Source organism: Epinephelus lanceolatus, chromosome 17, assembly GCF_041903045.1.
Source record: "Epinephelus lanceolatus isolate andai-2023 chromosome 17, ASM4190304v1, whole genome shotgun sequence".
Classification (NCBI taxonomy): domain Eukaryota; kingdom Metazoa; phylum Chordata; class Actinopteri; order Perciformes; family Serranidae; genus Epinephelus; species Epinephelus lanceolatus.
Window position 1 is genome coordinate 39,491,784 of NC_135750.1, and position 13,217 is coordinate 39,505,000.

The 13,217-nt window shown below is 44.0% G+C and overlaps 1 protein-coding gene across 1 annotated transcript in view; it reads right to left on the reverse strand.

Annotated features, from left to right (window-relative positions):
• Nucleotides 1–2,575: 2,575 nt before the first annotated feature.
• fam98a (family with sequence similarity 98 member A) overlaps nt 2,576–13,217 on the reverse strand; it is a 30,789-nt gene continuing 20,147 nt past the window's right edge. Inside the window, exons 5-8 of the mRNA XM_033612571.2 lie at nt 12,731–12,811; nt 12,496–12,612; nt 7,134–7,301; nt 2,576–3,810 (exon numbers count right to left, since the gene is read on the reverse strand). Coding sequence (XP_033468462.1) covers nt 3,166–3,810; nt 7,134–7,301; nt 12,496–12,612; nt 12,731–12,811 — 1,011 coding nt within the window. The 3' untranslated portion in view covers nt 2,576–3,165. The remainder of the gene's footprint in view (nt 3,811–7,133; nt 7,302–12,495; nt 12,613–12,730; nt 12,812–13,217) is intronic.

Genomic DNA, 13,217 nt, shown 5'->3' on the forward strand with positions numbered 1-13,217 from the left:
GTATCCTAATGTCTACTTTTCGATTTTATCACAATTACTTAAAGAAATTACGTACAAAATAAAAATAAATGTATATATGTTTGACCAATTTAAAAGTTTTATCACATTTTGTTCCTGAAATCTACCCTGAATCCAGTCCTCTGCTGGAATCAGGATGATCTAGATTTTTTGGATCCAAGGTATCCTAATCCTACTAAAAAGTTTTGAACAATACATACACAAAGTTTGGTCCAGATGAAAACCAAGACTGGATTATGTGATCTATTCCAATTACAAAATCCCTTTTTTTTCTGTTTAACAACCCATGTTCAGGATTTGATCCTATCTGATAACCAAAATCCAATCAGATTACTTTTAAACAACTAGGCCCAGATGACCTGGCTTACTTAAATGGCACTGATGTCAACTTTGTCAGTGATTAAGGCAGTGCAATTAATCGTCTGGTGATCGCAAATTACGATTTTGAGGTCGAACAATTTCAAAATTAATGAAATCGAGGGTAAACGATTTTTGGTCACGGACTGGAGATCTTTTGTCTACTTCGGAAACTGCGCACATGGTGGCGCGCGTGTGCGCGTGCGTGTGTGCACGTGCGTGTGTGCACGTGCGCCCGAACTCTGCCTTGCGTGATACAGAGAGCAGAGGAGAATTGTAAAGACACGACCATGTAGAGACAGAAATGACATGCCGTCGTGTAAACAGTATAAGTCATCATGTGCACCGCATAATCGTTTGCATTATCGTGATTTCAATTTTGAACAAAATAATCATGATTATGATTTTGTCCATAATCGAGCAGCCCTATCAGTGATTAAGAAAGTGAGAAAGACAAGATGGTGTAGAAGTTTGCATTCCCAACGTGGCGGGCAATCTGGTTGACTGGGATCATGTCTGCCTGCCAAAAGGCCCTTGATGAAAACTGCAAGAAGGCAGTGGAGCCCAGGTTCACCCACATACGTAATAATCAGGACACTTCTCAAATGAAACCTGTCCCCTGCTGCAGAGGAAAGAAATTTGTATGTCACAGTGCATAAACAGCTCAGGAATGGCCTGAGGAATGCGACAAAGAGCTCAAGACATCGACTTGGCCTCTAAATACCCCAGATTCCAATCTGATCCAGCATCTGTGGGACGTGCAGGCACCCCAGAGGTACCCCTGATCAACAGTGGGGCCTACATGGATCGGACCTGGATTGGACTTGGCTCTGATTTGTCAAGGCATGGACACAGGACTTCTGGGGGTGTCCTGTGGTGTCTAGCACCAGGGCATTGGCGGTGGATCCTTTAGTCTTATGGGTCTGAGGTGGCGTACTGGCACGTCCCACAAATGCTTGATCAGATTGGGATTTGGGGAAGGTACAGGCCAGGTCAACGCCATGGCCTCTTTAGGCCCGTTTCCACCGCAGGAACTAAGAGGTAAATTTACGGGGCCAGGGCCGTTGGTGTGTGTCTCCACCGCAGAAACCACCCCTGAAGGACAGAGTTCCGGAACTTTTACAGGGGCTAAACAAGTCCCTGCCTCGGAGTAGGTACTGCGGCCCCGAGAGAGTCCTGGCTGGGGCTTGGGGATTACTTGGTGCTGATTAGATATACTCAAGGAGGGATGTGACGTCAACAGAAAGCAACAAAATAGCTGGCATTTTTAAAACTCAGCAACCGAGGGTTAGCTTGTTCATAGCTTCCACCGCCATGTAAACAAACTCAATAAACGGTCCGTGAAAAACATATTTTTTCCGGCAGATATCTTAGTTACAACATGATTGAGCTAGCAAAGCAGTTTTGTGTTGCTATGTGTGGTATTTATTCAGTTTTGGGAAATCACGATGTCTGGAAATCATCAGTGGCTGCAGCTGGCAGGGACAGCTAACAGCAGCAGCAAAGCTAACATCAGGACGTCATCTGTTAAAAGCCTCCCGTTGTCAGAAACGACATGAAACTACTCCAGTTAGCTCAATCATGTTGCAAGTAAGACACCCGCAGGAAAAAATATTTTTTTCACGGGCCACTTTGTGAGTTTAGTGAGTTATTACAGACACCGCTATTGGCTAACAGTGTCCCTACGCCACTACGTCGCCCCAGTCAAAATGGTCGCGCAATGATTACATCACATCCAGAGCCCGGTAACTTTACAGGAACCTTCCTCCTACTCCGCTCTCTCAGTGGAGACACGGCGGTTGAGAGGGCCAAGCGAGAGGACATTCCTGCTGTAGTTCCTGCCCCGCAAATAGTACCAAGAACTTCTTCAGTGGAAACGGGCCTTTTGTCATGTTCTTCTGCCCATTCCTCAGCATCCACATGAATGCCAGAACCAAAGGTTTCCCAGCAGAGCATTGTAACATGATGATCAATATTATTTACTTCACCTGTGAGTGGTTTTATTGTTGTGGCTGATTGGTATATATACCTTGTTTGTGAATTATTGTCAGTTGTGTTATTTAGATTTTTTTTTTAACCTACCCAGGCTCCTTTATCTTTTGGAAAAAAATTAAATGAGCTATCTAGAAAGGTGCAACTTAGCCTTTTCCTGAGTTTTTACAGTTCCGTGACTTAATCAGACCACTGAATGAAAACGTGGTAATGTTCTCATTTAGATTTTATTGCTCATTCACACACACCCATGCAAACCTTCCAACATCCATATGTGTATGCAGATAATCTTCCATGAGCAGTATAAGATGACATTTTAAATATGTAACAAAGGAGGTTCCAGTCAGCTCTACGGAAACAAAATGAAGACTGGAAAGATAAAGCTGTTTTCAAGTAGTTGCCCAATTAAGTATTTCAAGAGTGAGCCTCTAATGTCAGATACACACTGAAATCTTAGTTCCCTTTCCTGTCTTTCAAAAACATTTCCAATATGAGGCTAATTAAATGTCAAATGAGGTCAAAACAGCAGAGCCCAACTAATCCACTAAGCATTTAAAGCACAGCTGTTGGCTTGAATACTTGAGGAGGCAGAGAAAACATTAACAAACCAGTATGAAAAAGCAAAGGATTACATTAGACCTGTCCTTTGTAATACTGAGTGTATATGGTATCTGTGTGTCTACTTTAACCATGCTAAAAAGTCTAAATGTGATGATGATAAGGCATTTAAAATCTGTTCACACATGAGAAGGAGTGGATCTTTGAGTGGACTCTGCTGCGATGCACCTCACTATGTCTTCAACTAGTGTAGTGTCTGCCTTGATTAAAGCCCGCTTGGTTGTAGTGCTGCCCGCCATGTTGGAAGAACTGTTCAAACGGTCCTCCTTGGTTGAAATTCTGGCCCCCTCTCCCTCCCCAGCCTCCCCCTTGTCCGCCTCCTCCTCTGCCTCCTCTTCCCCTGCCCCCACGACCTCCTCGACCCCCACCTCTCTCAGAATGCCAGCCTCCATCTTGGTGATAACTGTCATGGTAACCACCTCCTCCTCCTCCTCCTCCTCCATGGTAGCCAGGGTCCTGGAAGCCTCCTTGATTGTTACCTCCTCCATAGCCACCTCTCCCTCCTGCATCTTGATAGTGGCCCTGGTTGTAACCGCCTCTCCCTCCTCCACTTCCATCTCCCCAGCCACCCTGCACCTTTCCCCCTCTGCCGCCGCCTCCTCCTCTACCTCCCCTGTCTCCATGTCCACCTCCACTTCCTCTCTCATATCCTCCCCGACCACCTTGGCTGTAGTGATCGTAGCCCCCTCTGCCTCCGCCTCCATGCCCATAGTGTCCTCCTCCTTGCGGAGCATCCTGACGCTTCTGCCAGGAGGGCATCTCTGGGGGAGGAGGCTCAATCTCACAGGGTCGGCCTCCCCTGTCTGGCACTCGGCCCATTAGAACCTGAAAAAGGGACACATGTTAAAACACAACGGTTCAAAAGGAAGCCTGCTGTTTGTATGAGCTTCACTTTCTGTTAGTTTGACAGAACATGTTTTAAGAAAAGGGCCATAAACCATAACACTTCAATTCACCGGATGCTGGCTCTTCAGTCATCCAAGGCTTCCTTTATTGGACTGCTGAAGGAGTGCTTAGTTCTAAGAAGTAACAAACTACACTCTAAACCTTCTCTACTATATAAAACCACATACTTGTCTGACTAAATAAACAACACGTTATAATTTGGCTAAAAATATATTTAAACATTTTTAAAGCACCAAATGTATGCATGTTGCTGATAACAGTCCCAAAGGAAGGCACCATCTTTTTCAGTTTTAAGCTTAAGCTATACACTACTGCTTGGGTCTGAAAGCCACAGACAGGGTAGGGGAGTCGTAACGCATGGAGAGACAGACTAACGCGTTGTTTGTTTTGGTCTTTTCATGACATTGTTGGACATTAAGAAAAATACTGAATAACTCCAGACATATTGTGTAAAGGGGCAAAAAGTGAAATCGTTTCACCGCTAGGTTTGCTGTTGTGCACTGCCTGTAGACCAAAACAGAGTGTGTCATGAGCCACTCCTCCCTCTACTTCTGCTCTCCACCCCCCATCCCCCCTTCCCCACTCGCCTCGTCTAGCAGTTAGCGATGTCTCGGTCTCTGCTGTGTTTACCTATTCCCCTGCCTACTTCAATGATGATGGTACCTGTAATAAATGTAATATATTTGCTGAGGCTCAGTGACTAGAGGAGCTGGTAGAAGAGCTCCATAGCTGTAAGTTACTTCAGTAGCCGGTGGCAGCCGACTTGGCTAGTGCTAACACCGGCAACTAACACTAACATTCCTCCTCTTCTCCGTGAGTGAGAGCGATGTTTTAGCCTAGCAGGCAGCCCGTGAGCCTGGCTTGCCAGGCTGCCCGCAAGGCTACATTTTACAATGCTAATTGAAAATGTTAGCTGGGCTGCCGGGCTCACTTAACACAGCCGTAACGACTTACCCATTGCTGGGACCAAGCCGCTAGTAACTCAAGCTCCAGACATTAACCCATCCCGGTGTTTCCTCTGCAGCCTCCACTTCACCCAGCTTCACTCAGCTGCCCGATAAACCCGCTGCTTCTTCCCACATTAACCTGAATAACAAACCAGGGCTCGGTGCTCCGGTTGGATCCAAACAGAGAGCCAGGGCTAGTTGGGAAGCTAGCGGAGGCTAACTGGCTGTGCTTCCCTCCGGTCATGCTGCGGCTAACGCCATTTGTTTAAAAGACACACTGAACAGTCAAGAAAACATGGACCTTTGCACATCACTAAAAAACTGAGAAACAGGATTAAAAATAAAACTGGAATTACTGCCTCACAGTAGTGCTGCACGATTAATCTAATCGCAGTTGCAATCGAGATGTCAGGCTGTGCGATTACATAACTGCATAAAAGGCTGCGATTTGCGATTTAATGTAAATGAATGTTAACGTGTGTGCCTGTGAACATGACTACCTCTGCTGTAGTGTGTGGAGGGTGTTGACATCACGCCCACAAGCTATCCTGGTATGTGCAGCACGTATGGTCAGGTGATCACCCGGCGTGCAGCAGCGACCAACATAGACGCTGAAGAAGAGCATGAGCACGACCAAAAACAGGCTGAGTTGGTAGCGAAAAAAACGCAACGTCTATTATATGGTGACACTTTGGATTCAGGTACAACGATGTTTAACAGAAAGACGTGCTGTGTAAAACTTACAAAGTTAAAGTCGCCACATCCTACAGCAACACGACCAGTCTATATCAGCACTTGAGACAGCACAGAGAAAAGTACGAAGAATGCATGCGAGAGAAAGCCAAGCCAAGTAACGTTAAAAACAAAGACAAACTGAAAACCACCAGAGCCTCATAAAACAACAACAAAGCACAATTATGCATACATTTGTAAGTGTTACGCCATACGACTACACCTCAAAGAGACACAGGGAAATCACAGACTCCATAACACACTATATAGTAACAAATGAAAAATTGAGCAAAATTTTGCTCGGTCTCGGCCCACTTGACATGCTGCTGTGTTGTGCTATGGCCTACTCACATGCTGGAATTTGTCATTTACGTGACAACGCTTGAACGCAACACAGGCTCTGCTCCGCTGTGTGTACAGTGTCGTGCTGTGCTGTTGTGCGAGAGTCGTGTTTGACTGTGCGTAACAGCACTCTGTTTATGGTCATTTACACACTGTCCATAACAATAACTACTGTATGTCAGGTCAGTGCTCCCCTATGTAGGGGAAACACTGAATCATGCAAGAAGACTCATGATACCATTTATTTCTTATATTTTAATTCCAATTGCAAATCGCGATATTGTCCACCATAATCGCAATCGCACATTTTTATTAAATCGTGCAGTACTACCTCACAGTCGTATGCCTCCACAAACCAGTCAAGTTGCATTTAAAGTTTAAATCCATGTCTGTAAAAACAGTCAGTATGTTTCCATGCACAGTTAATTGGAGCTATGGTTATATCTCGACTTGGCCATTTAATATCCTTGTCCCAGTATACAAGCACAGGAGGAGAATCGATCAATGACTAAAGTATGTCCCTTTTTTCTGTTGACCTATTTCATCACAGATCAGCAAACAAGTCAGCTATGGTTAGCTAGCCGCAAACTGGTACCATGGTGGACAATGTAACAGCTCTGTACATTTCATCCATCCAAAACTGCACTGCTCTGGATGTAGATTTCACCATGTTGTTACTGGCTTCTTCTGTTACTCATTTAATGCTATTCGACTTCTGGGTAAAAGCCCGGAGCGGAAAGTGTGGAGCATGTGCAGCACACCTAGGCCAGTTTGGGTCCACTTGACTGTACACATGCAGGAGTAATTCAACTCCCAATCACATTATCTGGGTGTTAGGCCAACTTTGAGAAATTCCATTTAGTACGATTTCAGTCGGTCTAACGTGTTTAAATGTATTTTAAAAGTCCAATTTTAATTGGACTAACACAATAAATCAAATTTCTCTAATGTTCTGTCAACGTATTGTCACAGTGACCTTGACCTCTGACCACCAAAATCTACATGGATAATCAATGTGTCCAAGTGGCTGTTTGTTCCAAATTTGAAGACATTTTGTCAAGGCATCCTTGAGATACTGCAAGAATGGGATGGATAGATAAACAACCTAAAAACATAATGCCTTTGGCCATGGGCATCACCAGCGCAGAGGCATACAAATCAGTGTATGAATAACCTTTGACACGGCAAGAAATTGTTGTGACTACACTGTGTTTAGCCTACCTTATTAATGGCACAGGCAGTCTTTTCTCTTATCTTGCCACTGCTTGTCCGTAGGATCTTGGAGAAGTCTTGTCGAGCAGCGAGGAGGTGGGCAACAGAGATTTTACTTTGGATGCCAAGAGCAGAGCGTAGTGGCTGGTAAACTTTGGCCAACTTCTCAGAATGTGTCTGTAATAAGACATATGGACAGTGTTTGGTTTGCAGAAATGATTTGTTTTCCTTGGAGCATGAATGTTAATAATGATATGCAGTTACTTCTGTCATATTATTGTGTCATGTAATCCATTTGGGGTAAACCATTTTCATTGTATGGCACAAAAATAGAACATTCATTTATTTATTCATTCTTTTTACAGAAAATCAGGCCAACCCACAACACCAGTTAAAAAAAAACAAAACTGAGAGATGTTTCCATTACAGGCATGTAGAAGCACTGCTACTAGATTTTTCACATCATGCTTGACACATGTATTTAAACAAAAAAAAAATTTTCAGATACTGAGAGGCCCGAGAGGAGCATCAGGTGGTGTTAATGACTAGAAAGCAGTCAGAAGAGTTGGTGTGGCTGCACTCAAGTCAGAATATGGTCCAGTGCAGAGCTGCTACAATCAGTGATCGATAGAAAATAATCTGCAACTATTCTAGTTATCCATTAACCTTTGAAATTTGAAGCAGAAATGCAAACACCTGACAGTTCCAGACCGTGACAGGTCCCTGTCGTCACCTGGCCATCATATATATATATATATATATATATATATATATATATATATATATATATATATATATATATATATATATATATATATATATATATATATATATATATATATATATACGCGCACACACACACACACACACACACACACACATATATATATATATATATATATATGTACACAGTACAGGCCAAAAGTTTGGACACACCTTCTCATTCAATGCGTTTTCTTTATTTTCATGACTATTTACATTGTAGATTCTCACTGAAGGCATCAAAACTATGAATGAACACATGTGGAGTTATGTACTTAACAAAAAAAATTGAAATAACTGAAAACATGTTTTATATTCTAGTTTCTTCAAAATAGCCACCCTTTGCTCTGATTACTGCTTTGCACACTCTTGGCATTCTCTCCATGAGCTTCAAGAGGTAGTCACCTGAAATGGTTTTCCAACAGTCTTGAAGGAGTTCCCAGAGGTGTTTAGCACTTGTTGGCCCCTTTGCCTTCACTCTGCGGTCCAGCTCACCCCAAACCATCTGGATTGGGTTCAGGTCCGGTGACTGTGGAGGCCAGGTCATCTGCCGCAGCACTCCATCACTCTCCTTCTTGGTCAAATAGCCCTTACACAGCCTGGAGGTGTGTTTGGGGTCATTGTCCTGTTGAAAAATAAATGATGGTCCAACTAAACGCAAACCGGATGGGATGGCATGTCGCTGCAGGATGCTGTGGTAGCCATGCTGGTTCAGTGTGCCTTCAATTTTGAATAAATCCCCAACAGTGTCACCAGCAAAACACCCCCACACCATCACACCTCCTCCTCCATGCTTCACAGTGGGAACCAGGCATGTGGAATCCATCCGTTCACCTTTTCTGCGTCTCACAAAGACACGGCGGTTGGAACCAAAGATCTCAAATTTGGACTCATCAGACCAAAGCACAGATTTCCACTGGTCTAATGTCCATTCCTTGTGTTTCTTGGCCCAAACAAATCTCTTCTGCTTGTTGCCTCTCCTTAGCAGTGGTTTCCTAGCAGCTATTTGACCATGAAGGCCTGATTCGCACAGTCTCCTCTTAACAGTTGTTCTAGAGATGGGTCTGCTGCTAGAACTCTGTGTGGCATTCATCTGGTCTCTGATCTGAGCTGCTGTTAACTTGCGATTTCTGAGGCTGGTGACTCGGATGAACTTATCCTCAGAAGCAGAGGTGACTCTTGGTCTTCCTTTCCTGGGTCGGTCCTCATGTGTGCCAGTTTCGTTGTAGCGCTTGATGGTTTTTGCGACTCCACTTGGGGACACATTTAAAGTTTTTGCAATTTTCCGGACTGACTGAGCTTCATTTCTTAAAGTAATGATGGCCACTCGTTTTTCTTTAGTTAGCTGATTGGTTCTTGCCATAATATGAATTTTAACAGTTGTCCAATAGGGCTGTCGGCTGTGTATTAACCTGACTTCTGCACAACACAACTGATGGTCCCAACCCCATTGATAAAGCAAGAAATTCCACTAATTAACCCTGATAAGGCACACCTGTGAAGTGGAAACCATTTCAGGTGACTACCTCTTGAAGCTCATCGAGAGAATGCCAAGAGTGTGCAAAGCAGTAATCAGAGCACAGGGTGGCTATTTTGAAGAAACTAGAATATAAAACATGTTTTCAGTTATTTCACCTTTTTTTGTTAAGTACATAACTCCACATGTGTTCATTCATAGTTTTGATGCCTTCAGTGAGAATCTACAATGTAAATAGTCATGAAAATAAAGAAAACGTATTGAATGAGAAGGTGTGTCCAAACTTTTGGCCTGTACTGTGTATATATATATATATATATATATATATATATATATATATATGTTTTGAGCGCAAGGTAAGCAGCTATCTGCGCAGATGGCTGGGCTTGCCATGCAGCCTGAGCAGCATCGGGCTGTATGGAAACACCAACAAGCTCAGGAAATTGAGGGCAGGGGAGGCAGTCCAGCAGGCAGAAGCTCGGCTGGAGCACAAGACCCTCCTTGGGAATGTGGCACAGGGCAGAGCCAGGCTTGGGAGTTCGAAATAAACCCGATACGACACTGCCAGCCGGAAGGAAAAGCGGAAGCTTCAGGAGGAGGTGCGCTCTTCAGTAGAGGAAGAACAAGTGACAAGGGCAGTGGCGATGTGACAACAGGGTGCTTGGCTGAAGTGGGAATGGAGCGGAATGTCACCTGGCAGGACATCTGGAAGTGGAACCCCCAGAGGATCAAGTTCTTGATCCAGGGGGTCTACAATGTCCTCCACAGCCCATCTAACCTGTACAGATGGGGCAAAGTAGAGACACCAGCATGCCCGCTTTGTTCCAAGAAAGGGACCCTCGAGCACATCCTGAGTAGCTGCTCCAGGGCACTGAGCGAGGGGCACTATCGTTGGAGACACGATCAGGTCCTCAAGTCCATTCGCTGAGGCAATCAGCAAGGGGATCAGCAACAGCAGATACAACCACACTACAGCCAGGAAGATTGAGTTTGTCAAGGAAGGAGAACAGTCGAAGAGCAGACCCAGGACCTGCTCTGCTGGTCAGCTTTCCATGGCACGAGACTGGGTGATAACAGTTGACCTTGAGAGGCAGCTGAAAATCCCATCTCACATCACCCAGACCTCGTTGAGACCAGACATCACCTTGGTCTCAGAGGCCACAAGACAGCTCCTCCTACTGGAACTGACTGTGCACTGGGAAGAGAGGATGGAGGAGGCACAAGAGAGCAAGAGAGCGAAGTACCAGGAGTTGGTAGAGGACTGCCGCAGAAACAGGTGGAGGACCACCTGCATGCCAGTGGAGGTGGGCATTTGGGGGTTTGCAAGTCAATCCCTCAGCAAGGCCTATGGAACCCTGGGCATTATGGGCCAAAGAAGGAGAAGAGCAATCAACAACGTGGAGGCAGTAGAGAAGGCATCTAGATGGCTTTGGCTGAAAAGGGGTGACCAGTGGGGTCAGTAGTACAGCATGCCACTTGGACACAGGCCAAGCCTTGATCAACCTCTGTCGGGTCGCCTGGAGGAGGGTGTCTGTTGCAACACTGATGACGTGTCCAAGTATGAGAATCAGAAGATGTATGAAGAGCTAAGTTATTTTTATTTACTGTTATCTATAATTTTTCCTGTGGACATATACTTGCTGCAGCTTCCTCTGTACCTCCTGGGTTTCCGTAGATTCTTCTGTCTGCCGCTCACAGTACCAGTACAGTGCCACTCATACTACAACAAGCTGCCTATAGTCATGTGATCAACACGGCATTGCAGTTTGTAACATCCACTTTCTGGTGTCAAATGGTGTTGTTCTGTATGTTTAGTAGCAAAGGTACAGGAGTGGTGTTCAGAGGGCAATTAATGTGCCATACTATCTAGGCCTGGGACGATTAGCGATCAAATTGAATATTGCCGATTGGAGGGTTGCCAGGCAATTTGCTGGATATCAAGGCAATTTTGGAAAAAAAACAACAAAAAAACGGCACTCTACCGTGCATTATGAGATGTTTTTTGGGGAAATACATGACTGTCAGAGAAGCCCCATTTACAAACAGACCTACAATCCATCTCCTCTCCTCTCTTCTCTCTTCTCAGCGGAAGGTGCCCTGTCAGCCCTGCACTGACAGTGACAGGGCACATCTCTTTGATCCAAAGTGACACAGCCCGTTTGCTCATGCTTCGGGGTCGTTCAATAGAGTAATTGCAAATAAATATTGATTTAATGTGTAACTATTGAAAAGTTCACAAGGGCATAAATTCCTACAATGTTGTGGCACTGCCGCCTTTGCAGGTTAAAAGTTAATGACAGCGACTTGAAGTGAGGAGGAGCAACACATCTCTGGCTGCGGAGCTGTGTCGGTACTGACGCCGCTGTGCTGACAAGCCGGAGACACTCACTTTTGCGTTTGATGCAAAATATTAAAATAACGTCATCATAACACAAAAATATAAAAATGCGGTGGTAGGCCTAGGCTAGCCTATACCAAGGACATAACTCCCTAATTTTTACCATCTCTGTTAAGTGTCCACTTCACATGCAATTTCATACTTTTCCTACCAGGTGTCAGTGTTTTTCCTCTTGAATGTAGTTTTTCATGGTTTTGAGGACATTTTTTTTTGCTCTAATTGGATTTGTTTTCCAGTAGATTTTATTAGCTCTTAGATAATGATACGTATATAATGTGATGTCAAATAGATGTATTTGGGCTTGACGGAGAAAACAGAGTTTGACAGTGCCATTTCGTATTGCTGAGGGAGCAGAGCTGAAGAAATAGGTGTCCAAAAGGCAATTAATGTGCCATATTGTCTTCTGCAGGAGAGAATAAATACTGGAAAATTATATCTTTGAGTCATCAGCTGTCCTTGCCCCCGTCCACACATGTTACACAGAAATTTTATAATTTCTCTGCGTGATTGCACTGTATATGTTTGGACCTTTCCATTTGTCCATTCCTTATTAAACGGACTCCTCTTCCTTAAGCCCTATGTCTCCTCAGCAGGCCAAACAACACACCCATGTGGACAGAGAGGCCTAATTCTCACTAAAGCAAAGCCAAAGTGTACAAAGACTACTGTTTAAAATGCTTAGTCAGTGCATTGTGACCTTGTTGGATTTAGGGAGATTCAAAGTTTGCACATACCTTTGCTCTGTCAGACCAACCAAAGGACTGCACTGTCACATCAAGACGTTTCAGCAACATTTTTCTTCTCACTTCATACTCATTTACAAGTGCTTGGTTTATAGCTTCAATTTTTTCCTGGTAAAATTGGAAAAAAGAAAAGACAATTTATTCAACAGTCATTCATTTATTCAGTTTTCCTCAATTACATTACATTTCTTCATTGAGTACGCTATGAGTGACTGTCAGTATTTACCATGTGTACAGGTCCAAGGGTCTTCTTCATCAGAGGGTCTCCTACGTGGTTTGGTGGGGCTCTAGTTATGGCTTCTTTCAGCTATGAAGAATGGACAACATGTGATGTGTATATTACGAGTGTATGAATGGACATTTAAAACTTGGACATCAAACAGCCAATATAAGACATTAAATAAACCACACAGACAAATGCAGAAATGTTAACAACATTTCTTCTCACACTGTGACTAAAATGACTTTATGTTTGGACTGAACCTGCACTCACTATTTTGTGCTTGTTTTGCATATTGTGATTATTATTATAACATGTTCATGCCCAAACATTTCAACCCAAACTAGGCATTTCCTGTGAATACAGAATATCCTGTGAAAAGTCATTCAGATCACTATGCAAATTATGATCAGCTGCCCCAGCCGTGGCTCGGAGCATCATCACTTATGGACATGCAGCCCCACAATGCTTAACACTAAGGACAATTTGGATT